This window comes from Haliotis asinina, chromosome 3, assembly GCF_037392515.1.
Source record: "Haliotis asinina isolate JCU_RB_2024 chromosome 3, JCU_Hal_asi_v2, whole genome shotgun sequence".
In the NCBI taxonomy this organism is placed as follows: Eukaryota; Metazoa; Mollusca; class Gastropoda; order Lepetellida; family Haliotidae; genus Haliotis; species Haliotis asinina.
Genome location: NC_090282.1, coordinates 6,474,824 through 6,495,562, shown reverse-complemented (window position 1 = coordinate 6,495,562; position 20,739 = coordinate 6,474,824). Strand labels below are relative to the sequence as shown.

At 38.0% G+C, this 20,739-nt stretch overlaps 1 protein-coding gene across 1 annotated transcript in view; it reads left to right on the top strand.

Moving 5' to 3' along the window:
• LOC137277372 (sorting nexin-27-like) overlaps positions 1-20,739 on the top strand; it is a 51,881-nt gene that overhangs the window by 13,589 nt on the left and 17,553 nt on the right. The window contains exon 3 of the mRNA XM_067809076.1: positions 3,251-3,399. Within this exon, the coding sequence (XP_067665177.1) occupies positions 3,251-3,399 (149 nt within the window). The remainder of the gene's footprint in view (positions 1-3,250; positions 3,400-20,739) is intronic.

The following is a 20,739-nucleotide window of genomic DNA, read 5'->3' as shown; positions in this document are numbered from 1 at the left end:
AACTCCCATCCTGCAGGAATACAAATTATCACAGATCACCCACCCATGTGTATTGGTAACTCTCATCCTGCAGGAATAGAAATTCGCAGTCACAGATCACCCACCCATGTGTATTTGTAACTCTCATCCTGCAGGAATACACATTGTCACAGATCACCCACCCATGTGTATTGGTTACTCTCATCCTGCAGGAATACAAATTATCACAGATCACCCACCCATGTGTATTGGTAACTCTCATCCTGCAGGAATAGAAATTCGCAGTCACAGATCACCCACCCATGTGTATTGGTAACTCTCATCCTGCAGGAATACAAATTCGCAGTCACAGATCACCCACCCATGTGTATTGGTAACTCTCATCCTGCAGGAATACAAATTCGCAGTCACAGATCACCCACCCATGTGTATTTGTAACTCTCATCCTGCAGGAATACACATTGTCACAGATCACCCACCCATGTGTATTTGTAACTCTCATCCTGCAGGAATACAAATTTGCAGTCACAGATCACCCACCCATGTGTATTGGTAACTCTCATCCTGCAGGAATACACATTGTCACAGATCACCCACCCATGTGTATTGGTTACTCTCATCCTGCAGGAATAGAAATTCGCAGTCACAGATCACCCACCCATGTGTATTTGTAACTCTCATCCTGCAGGAATACACATTGTCACAGATCACCCACCCATGTGTATTGGTAACTCTCATCCTGCAGGAATACAAATTATCACAGATCACCCACCCATGTGTATTGGTAACTCTCATCCTGCAGGAATACAAATTCGCAGTCACAGATCTCCCACCCATGTGTATTGGTAACTCTCATCCTGCAGGAATAGAAATTCGCAGTCACAGATCACCCACCCATGTGTATTGGTAACTCTCATCCTGCAGGAATACAAATTCGCAGTCACAGATCACCCACCCATGTGTATTTGTAACTCTCATCCTGCAGGAATACACATTGTCACAGATCACCCACCCATGTGTATTGGTAACTCTCATCCTGCAGGAATAGAAATTCGCAGTCACAGATCACCCACCCATGTGTATTGGTAACTCCCATCCTGCAGGAATACACATTGTCACAGATCACCCACCCATGTGTATTGGTAACTCTCATCCTGCAGGAATACAAATTCGCAGTCACAGATCACCCACCCATGTGTATTGGTAACTCTCATCCTGCAGGAATACACATTGTCACAGATCACCCACCCATGTGTATTGCTAACTCTCATCCTGCAGGAATAGAAATTCGCAGTCACAGATCGCCCATACACATTACATTTAGCAATGAAAATGTCTACACAATTTCAATTATCATAAGTTATTTATTACATCGCTGATACACAAAAAGGTGAAGATCTTGACAGAACTACAGGTTTCCTGAGAAGGATGATTTAGGAAAAGTGTTGTCATCCTGTTGTTTGACTTTTAAACTTTGAAGTGGAATCTTGAGAAGTGTATTTGTACATTGTACATTTTACACAAATACACCACATATCAGAAGGAATGCTCAGTATTTGTGAACACTACATTACCATCAGAATTTCTTTCTGTCATGTCTGTTACATGATCACATAAATCAAACACAACTTGATCAAACTATTTTTGTTTCATTAATTAATTTCTTTTGTCCTTTTGATTAGAATTTACTGAAGCTTGAAAATTTCAATGATGTGGACTTTTGAAAGAATTTTTGTCAATAATTCACAATATCCTTGTGTTCTGATCCTGTGTATGGAGGTACTTCAGCATGTATTTATTTTGTTCCTCAATATTGTGGTTGCCTCTCATTGTACATCTGTTGGGAAATAATGCAAAACACATGTTTTGGATAATAGCAGTAATGTTATATCATGGAATTCGAAAGAAATATGTTTTCTCACATTAAACTTGAAGCTTATGATCATTTTATCATGTATGTCTCAGAAATGCCAACTGTTTTGATCTGGGTGGGCCATTATGATCTTTCCAGAAAATTCCACTGATGAAATTAAGTGAAACATGTTCTGGGAAATATGTTCTAAAAATGTTGACTTTCTTGATTAAAATTGCTCCTCAGGGTGGACTTGTATTCTGTCAAATAATAATTATTGATAATCACTATTTCACCTTGAAATATTGCTTCAGCTTCCTGTTAACCAACAGGTTTAGATCCGGGGTAGAATAGGCCTTCAGAAACCCATGCTTGCCATAAAAGGCGACTAAGTGACCGAGGGGATTGGGTGGTGAGGCAAGCTGACTTGGTTGACTAATGTCATCAGTTCCCAATTGCACTGATCAATGCTCCTGCTGTGGATTGTGGATTGTCTGGTCCAGACTCATTTATTTATAGACCACCACCATATAGCTGGAATATTGCTGAGTGCGGCATAAAAATAAACTCATTCTCTCACTCATTTCTGTTACTAGTGTTAGCCTGATTTTGTCTGTCAATCCAAATAGTAAACTGAGGGCCTGTGGCTCCACATTTCAGTATCAATTAAGGCTGAAATAAGACTTATAATAAGTGGCATTTTTCCTTTGATAAACTGTTTCTTTATTTACAAGATCATTAATTCTTCATTGATAACACATATCAAAATGTGAGGTCCCTTCAGACAAGCTAGACTTTGACAACATTATGTTCTTGAACCTCTGGGACATCAAGATGTCTCTTGATTTGTAACATTTGAGAGCATGTGTTTGTGAAGGCTAGTATTACATAAGTGTTGCCTGATCGCCATTAAGTGGTAAGTGTTACTTGATCAATTTTGAATAATAAGTGTTACCTCAGATTATCATTAAGTATACCTGTTACTTGATCATATCAGCATTTTTGTATATTGTAAATGGGTTTGAGAAGGCGAGTATTACATTTGTGTGTTATCTAACTGTCATTAAGTAGTAAGTGTTACATGATCGTATGAGCATGTTTTGTATATTGTAAATGGGTTTGAGAAGGCGAGTATTACATTTGTGTGTTACCTAACTGTCATTGAGTAGTAAGTGTTACATGATCAAATGAGCATGTTTTGTACATGGACCATGTGTTAGAGAGGGCAAGTATTACATAAGTGTTACCTAGTCGTCATTTAGTAGTAAGTGTTACATGATCCTATGAGCATGTTTTATGCATGGAACATGTGTTAGAGAGGGCAAGTATTACATAAGTGTTACCTAGTCGTCATTTAGTAGTAAGTGTTACATGATCGTATGCACGGTTTGGATATGGCACATGTGTGTTTTGTTCCAGTGATATCGGTGCCGGAGCAGGTGGCGGAGAAACTGGAGCCAAGTGATGACTCCTCCGGACCATCTTATATTGACTACTCAGAGCGACGATCTCTTCCCATTTCAATACCAGACTATCACACAGTAGAAAAAGATGGAGAAAAATTTGTTGTAAGTATTTCTTTTGTGTACTCACACTCAAAAGTAACAAAAGTCAGGTTTTCAAGCAATTTCATAACAAGTGTATGCATGATGCCCACATGTTCATTGGTGTGGTGCGCTTTGGTGATTCCTTCTTTTCATGTGTTTCTGCTCGAGCCTTCTGAAATGCAACAATAATTTTTGATAACACCATCAGACTTCACTGTAGGCCAAAAACTCATATCAGTTTATTGTTCCGAGCTTTTTTCATGTTAAGTTTAAAAAAAACCTTGTGTTTCTTATGCATATGAGTATATTTATTGTACCGTTTTCCAGAGTACTTTATGAACATAAGAGTAGTCCCACTCAGATATGGAACCATTACACCCATGACCTTCATTGTATACATCAGAGTTAGTGTTCCCCCTAGGGTTGAGAATGGGCAGGGTAAATTCATGGAAAAGGGCACTTCATAACCTCAAAGGGCATGTTGGTGAGGATTATTTGAAAAAACAACATGTGTAAGAAGTCAAATTGTCTTATAATTTCAGTTCTGAAGTTCGTTTTTACTCTTCTCAGTTTGTATTTTAAGATTAGAATTTGAAAAAAGCATTTCAGATCTGGAAAATACACACTCGCCATAGTAAATGATTGCGATTGAGGTGAAAAACGGCAGGGCGCGAAATAAAAAGGGCACCATTACACCCATGACTTTCATTGTATACATCAGAGTAGTCCTATTGAGGTATGGAACCATTACACCCATGACCGTCATTGTATACATCAGAGTAGTCCTACTCAGGAATGGAACCATTACACCCATGACCGTCATTGTATACATCAGAGTAGTCCTATTCAGGTATGGAACCATTACACCCATGACCGTCATTGTATACATCAGAGTAGTCCTACTCAGGTATGGAACCATTACACCCATGACCTTCATTGTATACATCAGAGTAGTCCTACTCAGGTATGGAACCATTACACGCATGACCGTCATTGTATACATCAGAGTAGTCCTACTGAGGTATGGAACCATTACACCCATGACCGTCATTGTATACATCAGAGTAGTCCTACTCAGGTATGGAACCATTACACCCATGACCGTCATTGTATACATCAGAGTAGTCCTATTCAGGTATGGAACCATTACACCCATGACCGTCATTGTATACATCAGAGTAGTCCTATTGAGGTATGGAACCATTACACCCATGACCTTCATTGTATACATCAGAGTAGTCCTACTCAGGTATGGAACCATTACACCCATGACCGTCATTGTATACATCAGAGTAGTCCTATTCAGGTATGGAACCATTACACCCATGACCGTCATTGTATACATCAGAGTAGTCCTATTGAGGTATGGAACCATTACACGCATGACCTTCATTGTATACATCAGAGTAGTCCTATTCAGGTATGGAACCATTACACGCATGACCGTCATTGTATACATCAGAGTAGTCCTATTGAGGTATGGATCCATTACACCCATGACCGTCATTGTATACATCAGAGTAGTCCTATTCAGGTATGGAACCATTACACCCATGACCTTCATTGAATACATCAGAGTAGTCCTATTGAGGTATGGAACCATTACACCCATGACCGTCATTGTATACATCAGAGTAGTCCTACTCAGGTATGGAACCATTACACCCATGACCTTCATTGAATACATCAGAACCTGCCAATAACCCAGTGGAATCATTGTGAAAATCGGTCTCATCAAACACAGGTGGTTTATAAGCATTGACCCTGAGGATTGAGTGTTCAAGTCAGAGGAATTGGTTAGTGGTATGTCATCACATACTACCAATTTGATCAGTGGGTTTCCTCAAATTTTTTCTGTCTCAATTATTTACAGGCAGTCCTTTTCTACCTGGAATACTTCAGAGTTTGGTTCAAACAGAATTACTGTTAACTCTGTCAGGATTCCAGGACTGAACTCTATCCATGTGCCCATTCCTTGTCCTTACTTGTTGGTGTCAAGGGACTCTCTCAGCTAAGACCTGACTGGCTTGATGACCTTGTCTGTAGACAATATGGAGTGCTTCTCACTTAGTCAATCCCGAGTTTACAGAGCTTCAGATTGCCAGGGGCTTGGGGCATTGACTACTGAATACAAAAAATGATTCTAGCAGTGTTTGATACCTAGCTCTGTCTTTGATATCTGGTTTAACATTTCCACATGTTTTGCATTACCGGCTTTCATTCATTCTGCAACAGTGTTGTTGGTTTAGGGGTTTACCTCTGGCACCATTAAATCTATAACTTTGACAACAGGATGAAAATAGAGTTTGCCTGGTATTATGTCATGACAATGGTTCATTAAAACCATTGCTCATTGTAAGCATTTGGTCTAAAATATGCAAGTGGTCAGGACCAAATAATTCCTTATGCCTGATACTAGTGATAGTTCATTAAACCCTGTGTTCGTTATGTATACTGCTTCTGTATGTATTTGAGTATATGAGTGTGGTGCATGCCCTCATAAGAAACTTTTCACAATCTCTCAAAAGAAAACAGATAACAACATATTTTGGCAAAATGGCTTCACATTAAGATGTTAATTCCCCCAACAGACAAGCTTGACATACATCATTATCTGCATGCTATCTCTGAACACCATTACACTATGATGAGTCTGTGTTCCTTGCTCAGGCACGGCAGTTGACAGGTGAGTCTGCTGTCTGTAATAGATTGGAATGTAGCGCAGTAGATAAGTTTTATCCTAAGCACCATGTCAAGCTCTGGCAACAGTTTCAGTGCAAATCAGAGATTACTGAACAGGTACTTGGGAGATGGAACAGTGCTTCCTATATCAGCAAGCCAGGTAGATTTGCCTGTAAGTTTTCCTGTCCATATTCCTGTGTTGACATGGCTTATTGATGATAGGCAATCTATTCTAGTATAATACATAAATGTCAAATACGAAAGACACAGACCTCAAGGAGCCCTGTGGTTGGACATGGTTTTTATGAACATGTAATTACCTTACAAAACATCCTATATTTCTATTGTTGTTTCAAAGTATACTTCAGCATGCCTGTCCATCATGTCTTTTGCCCTGAAGTAAATTTAATAGAACTTATAAAATTCTCAACACTAAGAAATAGACTCAAGGCTGTGTGTTCCGTGGCATGTCATTTGACAAGGACAGGCCATTGTAAGTATAAGGATCTCCAGTGACTGACATGAGGGTGTGATGTCACAGTGTCTGACTTCTGTTATGTGGGCCATACACATATCTAAGCCTTACTTGTTGCTGATACATGTCAAAAACTGGTTTGTTTATTTCAAGGACTGAGATTTGCTTACTCTGTTAAACTGAAAAACATGTTTGTCCAAATCAAACACTGCCTCCCCTGAACTGCCTCGAAATCACTTTCTTAGAACTTTTTGGAAGGAAATTGATCATAATATGTAATGTCCCTTTGATAACTTTAAAAAAATAAAGTACCCCTCAGGCACTATCATGTAATCTAAGCTCGACACTCAGTAGCAGCTTTTGATTTGTAACAAACTTATAAGCTAGGAAGGACAATTGAACCGGTGTGCCACAAGGCCATGTTCCTCAATGGGATTTGGCTGTCACCTTTAGTTTGATGAAGTTCCTTCTTGTAAATTTATCACTTTCTGATTGCTTCACTCAATATAGTTAAGCAAAAGGCTAGTGTCATAAAATCATATTCTATTTTTGTTTGGTTAGGAACATTTGGTGAACCATAATGTTGATATTAGTACAAACACACATTTGAAAATGATAATGGACAGCCAACATTTATAAGTACCTCCAATCGGACCTCCAATCGGAGCACTACACAAGTGATGAATCAGGGACCCCCAATCGGAGCACTACACAAGTGATGAATCAGGGACCCCAAAACGTAATTACTGAATATCCTCTGAAGTCAGAATAAATGGATCCAGGTAAATCCCTGTCCATATTAACCCTGACTAAGCAGCACCAATGTGATGGGTCTCTACGGAGCCCCAGCAGGGCATGTAATGGATGACATGTCACACAATTTCTTCCATTATCTTGATTATGTTGCTTCTCAGAGTTCTATCGGTCAGATCATAATGATGTCATTTCAAGATTTCCAATCTGTATCTCATATTAAGTAATGGGATGGTAATAATGTTCAACTGTTGCTGTGACCACTGCAGACGAAGAGAAAACTGTTAGTGCCATTCAAGTATCACAAACAAGTAAGATATATGTCTGGGCCAGTTCCTTCATTGGGTGCTCATTGCCTTGAGACTCAGTCGCAAATTGTTATTCGTTCCTTGAAGCATTACATTCTTTGAAATTTTGCAAAAGTATTTTTGCCAGTAAACATGTGACACACATAGCGAGAAGAATAATGAATCAAAGGTCGTTGCAGCATGACATACAATGTTACTGTTTGATCAATATAGGTGTCTGATGATCCGACTTCAATTCCAAACAGTCTTACTGTAGCTGGAAGAACTCCCGCAACAAATGTCTGGCTGCAACTCAGTTAGGCATATTTGAGGTAATTGTGTTCTGTAATTATCTCCAAATGGGGACAAGTTGTCTAGAGTTCGAATTGCGCTGATAACTCTCTCAAACAACAAATGAGGCAGAGCCCACATGATTACGAATTTTGTATTAAAGATGCTGCAGATCTGTGTCATTGTTTTAGGATGATACTTTAATCATTACTCACTATGCCCTAAGGTCAAATTCTTGCTGAGTTAATGGTGCTGATGTTTTGGAACCAACCAGGGGACAGATGTTAAACATTATCTGTTTTAGACATAAGCATATTGTCCTTTACGACATAAAGCAAGTTGTCAGTGTTGTCTCAGGGTATTGATCTAATGTTCTAAGTTCTGGTAATAATGTGTAATTTTCTATCAGACTGCTAATGCCATTATGACTTAGTCTTATTGCCTCCTCTGGTTCTTCGCTACTTGAGCAAAGTCTGAAAGAAGGCTTACAAGTCAATTCTTTCATTGAAGTATGTATCACATTTCTGATGCCTGTGCTGAAATATTTGATTGTATATACACTGTGTAGAACTGTATTTCTACGGCTTTATGCTTTGTTTTTATGACATAATATTCCCTAAAATGCTCCCCTCATGTAATTGGTAAGCATGCTAAGATTGAATTACATCCTATGAAGCCATGCTTTGTATGTTTTGGCTGTGAGGAAGTGTGCTGAAGTGTTAGCAAATACTGAAATATGATGGAAATTGATTCATTTGATTTGTGCACAGTCTTGAGTCATGAAGTGCCACAGTGCTTAATCAGGGCTAAGCATGACTGAGCTGCCAAGAGAATTGAATTACAATCTCATTCACTGATTGGAGTGAAGTCAACAGGTTGAAGTGGGGATCATAGACTAACATGAAGAATATGGCCCTCTCTGCAGCCAAGAATGGGGGGTAGTTAGGGCTAGGTGCCTGGGATTCTCTACTGACGCCATAACTCTTATCTTGTATCATCAGTACTTCAATGGCAGTTTGCCTCATCATGAAGAGGGATGATGCTAAAGTTGCTTCTAACAAATAACTTTTTCTATCAGCTGTTGGAAATTATATACGTGAATTCTTGAATTTTATATGGATTTTGGTTGGATTTCTGCACTCAACCTATCTTGAGACTAATGTATATTTGAAGGAAAAATTGTCTGGTTGTCAGTGTCATGATCAACTTAATGTTTCATCATTCAGTACTTCAAAATGAATTTACTGCCTTCATTTAGCCCACAGTGGCTTGCTGTGTTGAATTTATTTGAATAAATGTCCTTAGGGTCAATAGACAGACATAATGGGAATTCAGAAGGAAGGAATTCAGCATATATAGTCAGCTTCCCAACTTAACACAGTGATCAGGTGGTCCTGGCTTGGTTTAAAACCAGTGCATGAAGGTTTGCTAGGGCATTCCAGCTAGCTACATTCCTAAATTTAAATGATGAAAGGATTTCTTACAGTCTTCAGTGGTATTTAAACCCTACTGTTGAAAGTGTTATATACCAGTCTTGGAATATAGTTACAAAAAAAAATAGTTTTTCAAAAATACTTTATTGTCAGTATCTAGGAATTAGAATAACAAACATGTCAAATAATTATGTAGTTAAGTTCAAACATTTTCATGACATTTTTTATAAACACTACATTGTCAGCAGTGCCAGTCAGATGACTTCAGCCAACTTAACCCCCTGGATGCCACAGGGACATATATGTCCTTCCTCTACATACCTCACTTGGAAGTCGAATAAAATTGTAAATATACCACACATATATAAATACTTCAGAGTTTTAAATTCTGCAGAAAATTCCCAGTTTCTTGATACCATCCACTATTATCTCAGACCAAGCTAAAGTGCTTAAAATCGCCTTTCAAAATAGGCTTCATCATAAATGTCGCCATTTTTCAAACTGTACAAAATCGAGATTCACAGCGTTATTTGCAATATGTTTTGAAATGTGAAAATTGGATAATTACTGGGAGTAATGAATTTCAAAATTAGCATATTAATGATCACTGATATCAAGTTTTCATGTAACCAGGAATGATAATTCTCAAATGTCACCGATGTACCCAGAATCGGTTGGAATGTTTTCGAAAATACACTTACACGAACGCCGAAGTGCGTTTTCCGCCATATTGGATAGTGTTTACAAAATCACGTTTCGAGAAGGCCGGTATTGAGACGCCTATAACATCACGTATACTTCATAGTTAGCTGCGAAAAATGCATAATTGAATTCCCCAAGCATCTTAGAATCATATTACAAATGGTCTTTGTCACCAATACGAACTGTCTAGACAAAACAAAACGAAATATACTTTGTATGAAAAAGAACGCTGTGCTTGAAAGACAGCGCTTGACTGAAATGTAAACAAAGAAAAATTCCAATTTTACACTGCGTAGCATTTTGGGAAATTTTACAACATCCAGCCGTCTAATCATTGCTTACAGTCGCTCAATACGCTTAGTATATTCAGGGGAAGAGTATCATAGCAAGAAAAAGCAAATTGAAAATAGATACAATGAAAGCATTTGGTAATTCATAAGAAACTGTCAAACTTTTAGTGCAACGTTACGCCATGACTTACGCAAAATCACGCAGAACGACAACGGTACTTATCGGCATTTCTGGCTTCTTCCGTCATTTACAGTGTAAACGATGAGAACATATAACAATACACCGGTAGTCAGAATAATTCTGATTACTTACATCTCACATTTATATACAAAAGTCCTCGCAAAATCCTGTGTACCCTTCTCAGCGAAGCCGCCATTTTGAAAGAAGTCAGTCATCGGTAGTGATGTCACACGTCAACATTGTTGCACATATTAGGCAATTTCTTTGAGGTGAAGGTCGGTTAAACAAGAGTAAACACAATGCCCATACCATTCCGATTGCACTTTTAGTATTGTGATGTATATTTTGCTCATCGTTCAGATATTTTTTCATGAAATTGATTTCAGTATCTACATATATCCCTGTTCAACACCATATCATGTGTGGATATAAGGTATCCGTTTTTATTCTTTGAAAGCTTTTGATTGTTTGAATAGTATTTACATGGGAAATTGACTCAGTAAGTGTACTATACCACATTTTAAGCCTCTACACAAGTGTTGGAAGATCACACGTAGCCATTACTGCAACATGTGCTTTAGTTCCCGCAATATTCGATACGTTGGGACAAATATTGCAGTTTCATATGAACAGGTTAATAAACAGCGATTTAATTCCAACTTATAAGTAAAACGGATAATATTAATGAAAATGATTTGTACATTTTATGAAATGTAGGGGCACACATACTACTATTTGAAGGAATTGTCTTGTTCACTGTATTGGTTTGTGTCGTTTTTATAGATAAAACAATTATGAAAATTAATTGACCAGGTGCGAGTTTGTCAAAACGTTTCATGATTCATTATGGTCTCTGCACCAACTACATTTTCCTGGAGATTTATTCAAATTCTGAAGCAAAATTGCTGATGTGTCATTAAGCAACATTCAGTCTTTGTTGTATGTTCTAGGGGTGGCGGGATAGCCTAGTGGTTAAAACGTTTGCCAATCACGCCAAAGACCCGAGTTCAAATCCCCCACATGTGTACAGTGTGTTAAGCCCACTTCTGGTGTCCACGCCATGATACTGCTGGAATATTGCTAAAAACGGAGTGAAACTAAACGCAGTCACTGTTTTGTGTTCTGTGGGTTTTGCATGAAACATCTGCAGATTATCAAGAAAAATCAACCCAAAATATGCAGAAGATGTCGGTAAAAATCCTAAAATGGGATTCTCAAAGTTTATATCTATCTAAATATACTTGAAACTTATGTGATGGCTTGGTCAAGGTGAGTTATATTTGGTTAAAAACGGGACATAGAATAGAAGATGTGATTTAAATACACATCATTGTATTTCATGCATTGCTGCACAGGAGTGTTGATGTAACTTTAAAAATATCCCCATTTGAAACATGGTAAAAATTGTTTCCCTATTGGTCTGCCTAGGGCACAGTGTAATCCTAGATCAGTCCATGTGATTGTTCACTGCCTGACATACTCGGGAACAAGTTGAGGAGATTTAGTTTCTTGTTAGTGAACTGATATGACATGTGCCATGGTGGGCCTATTCAAACATTAGCTTTGGTTCTTATCAAGGTTGTAATTCGAAAGATATTTAAACCTGGTAATGATTTGACTGAAATGACTGTGCATCATTAGTTGAATACACATACTGTGATTGATATAGATTGTGATGAGGTAGCTCAGTCTTTGACAGTGTTTGATAAAGACAGTTATTTGACATGGTTTAGCTAAGATGTACTGCATATTGACTCCAGTTTTCTTGTGCATTAAAGACTCTCAAGTCCCCTTTGATAACAACATCTGTATATTCTGTATTTAGCCCAAGAAGGTATCTGATTTCTTTAAAAATCAATTTTGAGTTTCTGAAATGTTCTGAGTCTGACTATGGTGAATTTGATCCTAGATATGAGTTTAATCAGGGTCTGAATAGATGGAACATGTGAAAGTCTTTCTCTATTCACTGGAGCAAATAATTTGTTTGGAGCTGGGACTCAGTTCTCAATCACACTGGCTCAGTGAAGAGAGAGTCCCTTGTTGTGAAGTGTTATTAGTTGCAAGATACTGATCACTTCTTTTCAGCTGGGATGTATACCGATATCTCATTGCTTCTGCACCTTCAAGGCGTGTGGAGTTTCAAGCATCCTCTGCTACATCATATATTGGACACACCAAAACTCAGAGGAGTTTCAAGCAGTTTCGCACAGATAACTACATAATGACTACTGGATGGTTAATCAATGCCCAAATTTGCCCAAACAAGATAGAGCTTCAGATGGATTTGAATGCTTCTTGGCCATGTGACCATTACTGGGTGTAATGATGGCTAGTTAATGCTGTGAAACCAGTTCTGCCTGTAAATGAAATGTTATAGCTTTGTCCAGGTTTCAAAGAACCTTGATGCAATATGATGTCAAGGGTTAAGAAATTGTCCATATTTTATTGAACATGTTCACAACACTCTCCCAACATACAGGCCTAGTTATTGTGTTTGTCTGTTTCCCCTTTGACTCAGTCTCAGTTTGGGCAATTTGGGTTAGTAGAGGTGTCTGGCGCTGGAACAGATCCTGGGAGTTGGAGAAGGTCCCCAGCAATCCAGTCTGGGCATAACATGCAACCAGTTAGATTAGTCAGGGAGGCTTGTTTGATGACATTCATGCCTGATGCTGTGGATTCTCCTAGACAATAACATTAACAGGACTGTGTTGTCCAGACTGAAGAATTTTCATGCCATCTTTACATACTTGGATTGTATTTTGCATTAAACAACAAACAAAAACACAAACACATAAATCTGAATCAGCCTCTTGTGGCACAAATCAACATGGAGTAGTCTTGTATTTGTTGATTCTATTCCATGTTCATGTTCTGAAATAAGGCTGTGAATCATACTGAACAAATTCATCATAAGGATGGTATACGTAAAATAATTCTGTTCATTAAACTGATCAACTATTTTACAATTGTCAGTTGATGTTTAATGTGAATCACTGGAAGGCCAACCTACCATAAATGCTAAAATTTAAGTTCATGTTTTGTCGCACCTGAACAGTGCTGATTGCCAGGTGTTATCCAGTATCAAGGTGACACTATTATTGATAACCCCAGTTAGTTTTATGTGTGTATAAATGAGTATGTATGTTTGCTGTAGTTAATCAAGTATTTTCATTATAAGCAAATGATTTCATCGATGGAGTAAAGTTCAGTGGAGAAGAACGATCATTTAAAGGGGCACTAATGCGGAGCAATTTCCGTGGACTGGTGTAAACTTTTGTTATTGCTTTTCTCCCGTGAGTACCCGGATGATATCCCAGAATTCGTGACTGGTTCGTGACCTCTGCTGCGCAGTCCGTAGGCGCAACTGATAGTTTAATTATAGACAGATCAACTGAGGTGAAGTCATTTTTTACTTCATTACAAATGTATTATGAAAACAAATGAAACACTTTGAAGGTTAATCATCTGCCAGTGGTAGAAATGGTAAAAAACTATTAGAACGGAAAAATAACGAAGCCAAAGTACGTCTCTATATTTTTCCTCATAACCCTAATTAGTTTATTGTCATATTTGTATGATTCTGAAAATTAACAAAAGAACACACGATCTGCTTATACTCATAGTAAATTTCTAACATAACAGCAACATTTATACATTGTATAGATTGCCAATGTGGATCCTATTTCACACACATACGCGATCTAGTGTCTGTTTTCTGTCATACAGATTCTGCTGAATGCTACAATAAATACATTAAAACAAAATGCAAATACTGAATGTAAAACAGACTAATTTTATAGCAACAATGTCAGGCTACTACCTTGTTCAGGAGTGTATCCATCAATATCCACGTAAAAGAAATCGTATTCCATTCATCTGCAGCTGGTAAATAATCCTGCTCTGTGTCGCGTGTCTTACAACTGTCTCATTTGCGAAAAAGTAACACATCGTTTCACGTCTTTCGTTGGTGAAAACCAGATAAACCTCTCATTGGTCTCCCAAGATAGCACACCTGGCAACTAATTGTATGATGTCCACTATTCTAAGTAATTTAGTTAACCAATAACGAGCAATCAATCAATCAACGCAAGGGTGGTTAATTCTTTGAAGGGAGGATGTTGTTTTTGCACTCACACTTTACGACAGGGTGTTGTCATCTACACACTCTGCCTTTTGACAAATCCGCTAGAAGATAAAAGAAATTAATCAATCAGTGTGTTATCGGTTAATCCTTTGATCGATGTTTGCTTTTGTAACTCAGCTGATAAAACCTCTTGCATCACTTACATGCACATATTACATAACATACAATACATTTGCCATTACAGACCTTAATTTATAATGTTGAGTATTTACTCCAGACAGGAGAAATGCCAAATGGGAACCTTTGTTGAGTAACCGAAGTGGTGTTACTACTAATTATACCTGTTAAAAAATCATTAGGGGAATGATGACAAATAACACGTGTATTTACACCATCAAGCGCGAGTTACAGCAAGGAAGATGTAATCTCTGTGTCGCATGCAGCCTGAAAACACTTATGGGCCGAAACTGTTTTGAGGATACCAACGGAATTTCGTTATATAAGGAATACACACTGGCATTTGCTGTGTACCTTGGTAAATAGGTGAAATAAGGGGTTTTTACGTAAGAAAATTTTCAGATTTCTCTACCAAAGGCAAAGTCATCTTTTTTTGTTTACGAATTCAAATAAATCAACTTTGTGTTTTTATTATCATAAATAAGAAACCATTGTAGCTACCATAGTTACCATAATTTACGTATGATATTTGCTATCACAGCTCAACCAACACTCAAAACTACCTAAATATAAAGCTTTGCAATCTTCCGTACTGAAACAAATGGCTTGCTACGTGCCTGTAGACATCATATTTTGATGTAACATGATTAAATATCGAGGTTAAAAACGCAGAAATAGGATCAAATTGGATCAGTAACTATACCATCCAAGCATCCTAAAAGTACTACACTGCTGGGATATTTGGTTACGATCGGACAAGGAATACCATGGATATTTTTAAACAAATGGCATATGATGGGCATCCGGCCTCCTGACTGTTTAGGTGAAAAAATTCTGCTGATATGGACAGGAGCCCAGTTCCTTTGTCCGTCACGGTCGAAGGAGCGGGAGCTGACCAAATTGCTGTTTGGTTTCGTAATTAGACCGTTGGCGAGAAACATTATTCGCTCCGCATCAGTGCCCCTTTAATTACATAGATATGCTCAGAAGATACTTTACTGTCCCAAATCTGTATCAACTTTTCCCAGGGCATGGCTGTATTGTTGAAAAAACAAACTTTCTACTAATTATGAAGATAAACCTGTTTTGTTTTTTTTTGCACTAACAACAGGGAAAAAAGGACAGTGTTCTAATGCTTGGTTTTTGTTATGGCTTCAATACACTCTTTAAATGTTCTTTTCAGAAATTCAGTTTTGAACAAATTTAACATTTTGTTTGCATTTTGGCTGACAGGAGCCCTTAGGTCAACATTCAAATAAAACAGGTTTCTGATTAACAGGTGTGTTAACCAAGAAATTAACACATTGTTCTCTCACTAGTAGTTTTGTCATTGTATAAGTGCACTGTTGTAAAACGATCACAGGATGAACACTATGTACCATTTGGCATGTCGGCTGTATCCAACTATTATTTAAAGGTCAGATGCAACGTAAACACAACTTTGCAGATTCTGGTACCTTTCGATATGCAGTTACCAAAACAAATCATAAAAAATGCCAATTCAACCTATAAAGTTGAAAAAAACGTGATGAAAAAAAGCCAGCGAAATCGGAGTTCAAACGTTTCACTAAATTCCCCCCACCACTGGAGGGAAACTGGTTTCAACAGCTGTGCTGCGCTGCGTCCATAACGCATGCGCAGTGAATAGGTTCGCGGAGCTTGAAACAGTATGCATGCCCAGCGTTTGAGGTCGTGAGCAGTAGTCTTATCTTGGTTGTGTACACAAACAAGTAAATAATCTACTCATTACGTAAAACAACTTGTTGATTGTGGTAAGCAGTCTCTGTCTCAGAGAAAGCTCAGTGTCTGGTTTATTCACACCTACATGTCTGCCTGCCTGTCTGCTAAAGACAACATACAGTACACAGCTTCAATCATTGACCATGTGCAATTTGAACTTAACACCTATCAGACTATACGACATAAAGAAAATAAGTTGATTTATGACTCGTGCACCCGAGTCCCGTCTCTGCCACATTATGTAATTAGGCACGTGTGATACACATGGCATGTTTTTATGTCTGGGTTGCAAACAAACTACATTCATTTTTTTCGGATGACTGGATCTGACGGAAACTGGTTCAAACTCTTGTCAGTTTCAAGTCCTGCTTTGTACTTGGACGAATGACAGATTCCAGCCACGCAGTAGTTTACCATCTCTACTGACATGATTTTTTATTGGATCGAGTGCAAATTTAGAGAAGGTGTATTTTCAAAACCCAACATCTCTATATACATTCTTCATGGATAACGACTTCTTTTAGTGTATGTGATTTTGTTTGACAACAGTATATGAATCCATACTGAAATGACGCATCAAGTACACAAAAAGAAGTTGCTATCCATAAAGAATCTTACTTTCTTGTGACTGGCTATACTTCTAAAATGCCCATCAAACACACAATGAACCCTCGGCACATCAGCAAATGAAACAGCCAATCGGAAGCCGTTGTTACACTTGAGTGCACATCCACCCGCTATGACTGGGTTCGGTCCCCCGAGGGCTTCATTTCGGGGGAAGTAAGCCCAAGTACAAAATATTGCACTTTTGAATCGCGATTGTACGCTTATAATTTTGTTTATTTGTTTTTTTTAAAAGCAGCAATGTATATTATATGTCATGAATAAGTGATAAATGTGTTTTAATTATGTTTTTTATTTTTTTGTTGCATGTGACCTTTAAGCTGTAGGACTGTACTGCAGAACAAAAGGACACTGCCTGTAATATGTTCAGGTAGATGCTGCCTTGCAGTACAGTCAAGTAGACTCTGCTTTGCAGTACAGTCAGGTAGAAACTGCCTTGTAGTACAGTTAGATAGATATGGCTTTGGAGGACAGTCAGGTAGACATGGCCTTGTAGTACAGTCAGGTAGACATGGCCTTGGAGTACTGTCAGGTAGACATGGCCTTGTAGTACAGTCAGGTAGACATGGCCTTGTAGTACAGTCAGGTAGACATGGCCTTGTAGTAGTCAGGTAGACATGGCCTTGTAGTACAGTCAGGTAGACATGGCCTTAGAGTGCAATCAGACAGACATGGACGTGTAGTACAGTCAGACAGACATGGCCTTAGAGTACAGTCAAAGAGACATGGCCTTGGAGTACAGTTAGGTAGACATGGTCTTGGAGTAAAGTCTGATAGACCTGGCCTTGTAGTACAGTCAGATAGACATGGCCTTAGAGTACAGTCAGACAGACGTGATCTTGGAGTACAGTCAGACAGACATGGCCTTGTAGTACAGTCTGATAGACACAGACTTGCAGCACAGTGTGCTTGGAAACAGTTGAATATTGTTCTTGTTTTTTAGAAAAGACATCAGTTTCATATGTTGAAAGTGTTGGGAACAAGCATGAAAGCCAGTCCATGTTTCAACATACCGGTAACCCTGTTTAAAATGGTTATAGATTTTAGGGGACTCAGGTAGCGGTGAAATGCTACACTTTCAGTACGTATTGCTGTACAAGACCTTTGGTTAACTCAACACATAAGAACTGGATAGCAAATGGCATGCATTCCAGATCTCATGCAAGATCACTCAGGTTGATGACAGTTTTGCCGAATGTTCACATCTATAAATAACACTTATTTTCAGGTTAAGTTGTCACATTCATTGCTGACCAGTTGTTGAAACATACAGAGGTGTAATATGATGTGTATCAGGTAGATCATTTTGTTAATGACATGTTATTATGAATGAATTGTTATTGCTTAGAACTCATTCCATCTTAATTCCAAAGAACATGTCTGTGTAACATTAATTCAGTTGATAAGTATGAAATGTATTAATTTGGAATAGTTGCAATGCTAATTACAAGATTCTAAGATAGATTTGCTAAGAAGATATTAGATGTAAGTAAGTTTTTCCATGTCACATGACAAAATGTACCTCCCGATACAATATGTTCTCAGTAAATCCAGTGTTTATGTTTTACTTGATGCTTATTGATAAATCATGTGTGCTTGTGAGAAAATTAGGAAGTGAGTTTTTTAATGTATCAGATAATATTTGGCATTTATTCTGAAGTTTAATGTATTATACCAATTGTATTGGATAATCCCAGAGGGAATTTTATATCTACGATATGTAACAACTCGTCTTTAATGCAAATGATATGTTTACATAATGTACACAGTTACCGTAGGTATAACATGATTAAACAAATGTTTTTCATTGGAAGTAGCTGTGAAAGGAAGCCAGATACTGATGTCTTGCTGACTTGTAGATCTAAGTAAATGACATTCAAGGCAATTCCTGACTTACTTCCAGGAAAATGGCCACTGTCGAGGAATGCATACACTTGGATAACATGATAGTAGAAAAGATATAAAAGACATATCAATTAATACCATTAGTTGCCACCATGCACCATTCCATAAAAGAATCAAGGCATGGTCATGGCCCAGTGAGTTTTAAGTGTATGTTAATCAGTGGAAGGAGCCCTGATGTCCAGTGATCACAGTCACTTGACAATTATATCATTGTTTAAATGATTTTAAAAAGTCAGCCACACAGAATATATTTATCATCTAAAAACCTGATCTTAGTTGGCTGCTCTGTTTCAAACTGGTATTTGTATACAAATTACCGATACAGGTGTTTTTTTGTCAGTTTCATTCTAAAGCAACAACAACAGCTTTAAATCATTTGAAATTGATCAGGGACAAAGTTGAATTCTTTGGATTCTACTGATCAACTTGATGGATTAGTTTCATGAGAAAAAAAACCCTGTGTTTCCTGAAAAAGGCTTGTTGGGATGGATATTTCAAGAAGAGCTATTGAATGTCATGCTGCAAATCCTAATTTGATTTGTATTGACCCAGTTCCTGAATGGAAAACATAAAAACTAATGCATTTTGTGAGTTCAAACCATTTTGTTTGTCTGATCTTAGGGGTGGTGGGATAGCCTAGTTGTTAAAACGTTCTCGTCAAGCTGAGGACCCAGGTTCCGCATTGGCACATCTACAAAGCGTGGAACCCATCTCTGGGGCCCCTGCTGTGATACTGCTGGAATATTGCTTAAAGCAGCAAAGAACTAAACTCACTCAAGCCCTCTGTGAGCCTAAATTCTCTTTTTGAATGATCTGGGATAGACATTCTCATTGGATGTATTGGTAGACTGATAGCTAGTCTCTGAGGCCTGTGACTTGCTTCATTTGCCTGAAGCTTTTGTAATCTAGACTTTCTACATTTTTATCCCCCTGGTATGTAATGCAGGGGGATATAGTCGACACCTCGCTTGTCTGTCCGTCCGTCCGTCCGTCCGTCAGTCCGTAGTCATTTTGTTTCCAGAGCATAACCCAAAAACCAATATCAAGACCAAACTTGATGGATATGATAATCTGAACCTATGGTTGTGCCTTATGCTATTTACAGATTTTTAGCATTTTTATTTTTTTTTTGTTTTCCCATGGAATGTTTTGGTGTTAGTCTAATGGTGGGATGGGCTTTGTTTCTGGAGCAGAACTAAAAAAAATGTTCAATATTTTTCTGCCAAACTTGGTAAATATATCAATCAGAACCTGAAGTGGTGCCTTTTACTATTTACTTTTTTTTGTGATTTATTATTTTTTCGGTTTCCATGAAAATGTTTTGGACTTTGGAGAGGTGTGTTTCGTGTCTGGAGCAAATCTCAAAAACTTTGTAATATCTGTCAGCAGAACTTGGTAGATATGTGTAGCAGACCCCAAAGTGGTTTACAGGTTTTTGTGATTAATTATTTTCTGTTTTTCCGTGGAAATGTTTCAGACTTAGTCTCAAAATGGAGGGATGGGCTTTGTTTCCGGAGCAGAACTCAAAATCCGTTCTTTATTTTTCTGCAAAACTTGGTAGATATAGCAATCAGAAGCTAAAATGGTGCCTTTTGGTATTTGCAGGTTTTTGTGATTTCTTATTTTCTCGGTTTCCATGGAAACGATTCAGACTTTGTCACAAAAGTGAGAGGTGTTTTTCGTTTCCGGAGCACATCTCAAAATGTTCCCAGTATCTCTCAGCAAAACTTGGTAGAT